The sequence below is a fragment of the Vigna radiata genome, unplaced genomic scaffold (genome assembly GCF_000741045.1).
Source record: "Vigna radiata var. radiata cultivar VC1973A unplaced genomic scaffold, Vradiata_ver6 scaffold_43, whole genome shotgun sequence".
Classification (NCBI taxonomy): Eukaryota; Viridiplantae; Streptophyta; class Magnoliopsida; order Fabales; family Fabaceae; genus Vigna; species Vigna radiata.
In genome coordinates, this window is record NW_014542924.1 from 2065441 (window position 1) to 2071083 (window position 5643).

At 52.1% G+C, this 5643-nt stretch overlaps 2 protein-coding genes across 2 annotated transcripts; both read left to right on the forward strand.

Moving 5' to 3' along the window:
- Positions 1 to 645: 645 nt before the first annotated feature.
- On the forward strand, positions 646 to 2706 carry LOC106752715. Its single transcript, XM_014634447.1, has one exon. The coding sequence runs from the start codon at positions 646 to 648 to the stop codon at positions 2704 to 2706; it is 2061 nt and encodes a 686-aa protein (XP_014489933.1).
- A 708-nt stretch (positions 2707 to 3414) lies between these two features.
- LOC106752716 lies at positions 3415 to 5523 on the forward strand. The gene has a single exon (XM_014634448.1). The coding sequence runs from the start codon at positions 3415 to 3417 to the stop codon at positions 5521 to 5523; it is 2109 nt and encodes a 702-aa protein (XP_014489934.1).
- Positions 5524 to 5643: the final 120 nt, after the last annotated feature.

The following is a 5643-nucleotide window of genomic DNA, read 5'->3' on the forward strand; positions in this document are numbered from 1 at the left end:
GTTGATTCGCGAAGGATATCAACGAGACGATCAGGTCGGACGATCGGAAGCTGATCCAAGGGGTTGGTTCGGTCTCGGGCTCTAACACCGAAACATTTGGCGCCCACCGTGGGGCCCGAAATTGTGACTTACCCGGAAGCGAACATAATGGCAGAGCAATTACAGTTGCAGGTTCTACAGGAGATGCAGAGGCAGATGCAAGAGATGAGGGCGGAAATAGCGGCTTTACGAGCTGAGCGAGAGAACAGGATAGGGGGACCCTCGGTATAGTCAGTGAATGTGCAGACGGTCCATTCCGATGATGAGGAGGCAAGTAGACGGCCATCGGTGGAGGAAGTGGTGGGACCGGATGGTGTGGGAATTGGGGGAGGGGGTCGAGGAAGAGGGATTGGTCGGGGGGATGGGCCAAACGGAAGGGGGATCGGCAGGGGAGAGGGGGTGAACGGGAGAGGGAGGGGGAGAGACGCTCGAGGCAGGGGGAGGGGAAGAGGGGAAGAAAATGTAGGGCATGACCAGGAAAACCCAGAGGGGCGGAGGGAACTAGTAGGGCAGAATCAACCGTTCGAAGAGGCCCTGGAGGGCGAGGACCAGTTTGATCAGGCTGAAGGGTTGCATCCATTTACTACTGCTGTTATGGGGGCAGTAATGCCGGAGAATAAAGTTTTCCCATGGGTTGAGAAGTATGGGGGTGCGTCGGATCCGGTGAAACACCTACGGTCGTTCGTGGATGCTATGGCAGTGTATTCTTCCGACAAGCTGGTCTGGTGTAGGGTGTTTTCTTTATCCTTAAAAGATGAAGCGTTAGATTGGTTTCATTCACTGCCACCACGGAGCATTGATGGATTTGTTACTTTGAGGCAGTTGTTTAGCCAACAGTATGCATCAAACCGTTCGCGGGGTTTGACTTATACGGCCCTTGTCAGGATGAAGCAAGGGCGAGAAGAGTCATTGAAAGGGTTCATGGAGCGCTTCAACCGAACCGCTCGGCAGGTGAGGAATGTCGATCAGCGGCTGATAGTCAGTGCCCTCACTACAGCGTTGAGGCCGGGACCTTTTGTGGATTACCTGTACGAGGAGGAGCCTCAGTCAATGGATGAACTGCAACATAAACTGGCCGGGTTCATTCGGGTAGAAGAAGGAAGGGCGTATCGAGGTGATCAGGGCGATGAAGGGGGGTCTAATGTGAAGATAGGGCGAGACCGAAGGGGAGAGAAACGGTCGGCTGACGGGGAGTGTCGATCAGGGATGAAGCGAGGGGTAGAGATTCAGAGAGCACAGCAATACGTCCATCACACCCCATTAAGTGCCCCGAGGGTAAGAGTCCTGGAGGAAGCCTTAAGGGCTAACCTGCTGACGGTGGCACGGTCCCCGACCCCACGGGGAGCTGATGAAAATAAACATTGCCGATATCATCAGAACATGGGGCACTCTACTGAGGATTGTATCGCGTTGAAGGATAAGTTGGAGAGCTTGGTGCAGGCTGGGCACCTAAGGGAATTTGTTCAAAGGGCGAATCCTCACCCGAGGGAAATCCCGGGGAGATACGGAGGCCGGCCGCCGGCCGGGCAGAGGGTTCAGCCAGCTGCCGAACGGACGGAGGGTGGCGGGAGTGGAGAAAGGCCTTTGAGAGGGGTGATAAATACCATTTCGGGTGGTTTTACTGGAGGAGGGGCGTCCTCAGCCGCCCGAAAGCGGCATTTGAGAAACTTGCATAGTGTGAATAAGGTGGGAATTGCTGGAAGAACCATGCCTACCATAGCGTTTTCAGACGAGGATTTCCATGCACCGGATCCTGACCAGGATGACCCCATGGTGATAACGACTATCATCGCTCGGTACAGTGTGGGAAAGATGTTGATTGACCAGGGAAGTTCGGCCAACATTCTGTACTGGAAAACTTTTCAGCAGATGGACATACCGGACGAATCAATAATGCCTTTTAACGAAAAAATCTTAGGATTCGCAGGAGAACGGGTAGACACAAGGGGATACGTGGACTTAAAGATGTGTCTGGGGGCAGAGGCGGGGGCTAAGGAATTGAGGGTACGTTTCCTGTTGGTAGAGGCGGAAACCTCGTACAACGTGCTGTTGGGACGACCTTGTTTGAATGCGTTCGGGGCAATAGTGTCCACCCCTCACTTAACAATGAAGTATCCCACAGACGATGGGACAATATGGACGGTTAGGGCCGATCAGAGGGTAGCAAGAGAATGTTACGCAGCGGGACTGAAGGTACAACCCCCGAGACATAAGGTACAACCCCCGAGACATAAGGTATGCGAAACCCGTCCGACAACGTTAGCTGTAGAGTTAGACCCGAGAGAAGATACCGCCGACCGGGTGGAACCAATGAGGGAGGTCCGGCCCTTTCTCCTAGAAGGCGAAGACCGGGGGACAATGGTCGGCAAGGATCTTCAGGATGACGAGAGGCAAAGGTTGGAGAGTGTACTACTGGAGAATAAGGATTTGTTCGCATGGACTGCATCGGATATGCCAGGTATTCATCCTGACGTTATTTCGCATAGGTTGTCCATATTTCGAGATGCCCGACCGGTATCTCAGAAAAAGAGGAGGCTGGGTGTAGAGAAGAGAAGGGCGGTAGTTGAGGAGGTGGGGAAGTTCATCGAAGCCGAGTTCATAAGAGAAGTCAAGTACACTACTTGGTTGGCCAATGTAGTGATGGTGAAAAAGTCCAGTGGCAAGTGAAGGATGTGCATTAACTTCACGGATCTTAATAAAGCCTACCCAAAAGATACGTAGCCCCTACCGAACATTGACGCATTGGTAGACGGGGTGTCCGGGTATGAGGTGATGAGCTTTTTGGACGCGTATTCAGGGTATAATCAGATACCTATGTACCGTCCGGATAGCGACAAAACCGCCTTCATCACCGAGCAAGGAACTTTTTGTTACGAGGTCATGTCGTTCGGCTTGAAAAACGTGGGGGCTACATACCAAAGACTGATGGACAAGGTTTTCCAGAAGCAAATAGGAAAGTGCATGGAAGTCTACGTAGACGACATGGTGGTGAGGAGCCGGTCGGTTGAAGAGCATCTGGCGGATTTAAAGGAGGTTATGGGGCAACTTCGGAAGTTTGACATGCGCCTCAACCCCACTAAGTGCACTTTCGGAGTACGGGCGGGGAAATTCTTGGGTTTCATGCTAACCGCTAGGGGAATTGAGGCAAACCCCGACAAGTGTAAGGCGGTTTTAGAGATGAGAAGCCCCCGGACGGTAAAGGAGGTTCAGAGGCTGGTGGGGCGGTTGACTTCATTATCACGGTTCATCCCCCATCTGGCCAAACGGGTAAAACCGATCGTGAAGGCCATGAAGAAGGCCGCACATGAGTGTTAGGACGAAGAAAGCGAGGAGGCCTTCAAACAGATAAAGGGTGTTCTTACCCAGCCTCCTGTGATGGGTCGGCCGGAGCATGGGCACGAATTACAGATCTACTTGACTACTACGGAGGGGGCCATTAGCGCGGCCTTAGTACAGGAGGCTCCTCATTTCAAGCTGGTGTACTTTGTTAGTAGAAGTTTGAAAGAGGCAGAGTTGAGATACCAACAGTTGGAAAAAGTGGTCCTGTCCCTAATTTACGCTGCTCGGCGGTTACGACCATACTTCCAAGGGTTTCAAGTTGTGGTACGAACGGATTACCCGATAGCCAAGATCTTACGAAAACCAGATTTGGCAGGACGGATGATAGGATGGTCGGTAGAATTATCGGAGTTTGGGTTGAAGTACGAGCCGAGGGGGTCGGTGCGGGGCCAACATCTAGCAGATTTTGCGGTTGATCTACCCCCTGAGGGGGATGAATTCTATTGGAAACTCTCGGTGGATGGGTCGTCTAACCGAAGGGGGGGAGGAGCAGGGGTGGTCCTAGAGGGATCGAACGGGATACTGATCGAGCAATCGTTGGTGTTTCAGTTCAAGGTTAGCAACAACCAGGCCGAGTATGAGGCCCTTTTGGCTAGGATGGAGTTGGCAAGGGATCTAGGAGTAAGTTGGCTGGAGTGTCAAACGGATTCCCAGCTGGTCGAGGGGCAGATGAATGGGATCTTCCAGGTGAAGGATGATCATCTGTTGCAATACTTCCACAAGGCCAAGCAACTGGCCACATATTTCAAAAGGTTTACGTTGCGACATGTTCCCCGATCGGAAAACGGCCGTGCCGACACACTGTTCAAGCTGGCCGGAGGAGTCGCGAAAGGGGGGTTATCTACGGTGATTAGACAGATGGTAACCAAGCCGACGGTGGAATGTTGCACCATTAATACCGGGGGAGCACAAAGTACCTGGAAGGACGAGATAGTACAGTTGGTTCGGAGGCAGGATGACGGGGGGGTCTTAAGTGCCGAGGAGGCCAAGAAGATCGCTCGGTATTGCTTGATAGGTGATGAGTTGTACCGAAGGGGTTACGTTACTCCGCTATTGAAGTGTTTGCTGGAAAACGAAGCGGAGTACGTAATGAGAGAGCTACATGAAGGGGCGTGCGGGAGACATACAGGGGGACGAACTCTACGGGCAAGAGTACTAAGAGCAGGGTTCTTCTGGCCGACGTTAGAGAAAGATTGCATGACATTCGTCCGGAAATGTGGAGCTTGCCAGAAACATGGGAACGTTTTCCATGGCCCAGCAGTGGAGTTGCAAGGAATAATGTCCCCTTGGCCGTTCGCCCAGTGGGGAATGGACATCGTCGGACCATTGCCGACCGGGCGGTCTCAGATGAGGTTTCTGCTAGTGGCAGTGGATTATTTCACGAAATGGGTAGAGGCTGAACCTTTGTCAAAAATCTCGGCCGCCCAAGTTCAGAAATTTGTATGGAAGATTATTTGTCGATTTGGGCTGCCCAAAATGCTTATTACGGACAACGGTCGGCAGTTTATAGATAAGAAGTTGGAAGCTTTCTATCGGGAGTGGGGAATACCTAATGTCACGAGTTCGGTTGAGCACCCTCAGACGAATGGGCAGGCGGAGGCGATAAATAAAATAATCATTCAGGAATTGAAAAGGAGGTTAGGCGAAGCAAAGGGGGCCTGGGTTGATGAACTACCGTCAGTCCTGTGGGGGTATCGTTGTTCGCCCCACGGGGCAACGGGAGAGTCCCCATTTAACCTGACCTACGGGACGGACGCGATGGTGCCGGTCGAGGTGGGCGAGGAAACACTGAGAAGGAAGGGGAACGACCTAGCTGCAAATGAAGAAGGTCTAAGGGGAAACCTGGATGTATTGCAAGAGAGAAGAGAAACTGCAGCGGTCCGGGCAAAGGCACTAAAGAGGTTGGTTGTGCGGAGGTACAACACTAAGGTACGGCCGAGACATTTGGTCGAGGGTGATCTCGTTTGGAGGAAGGTCGGGGAGGCTCGGAGGGAGAAGGCTCACGGGAAGCTGGCGGCCAGCTGGGAGGGGCCATACAGAATACGTGAAGGCTTGAATAATGGGGCCTACCGACTGGAACATCTGGATGGAAAGGCAATTCCAAATACATGGAATATATCTCACTTGAAGTTGTATTTTAGTTAAGGTCTTTTTTGAACTAAAATAATTTTGTACTTATGAAATCATAAGTTGAATAACACGAGGCATTCCATCACTACTTAATTCTAATCTTCCCGTTCGGTGGTGAAAGGAGGAGGAACGTTC

Bases quoted from the DNA above. Each gene is read 5' to 3' on its own strand.
- LOC106752715 (XM_014634447.1), top strand. From the start codon at position 646: ATGCCGGAGAATAAAGTTTTCCCATGGGTTGAGAAGTATGGGGGTGCG.
- LOC106752716 (XM_014634448.1), top strand. From the start codon at position 3,415: ATGGGTCGGCCGGAGCATGGGCACGAATTACAGATCTACTTGACTACT.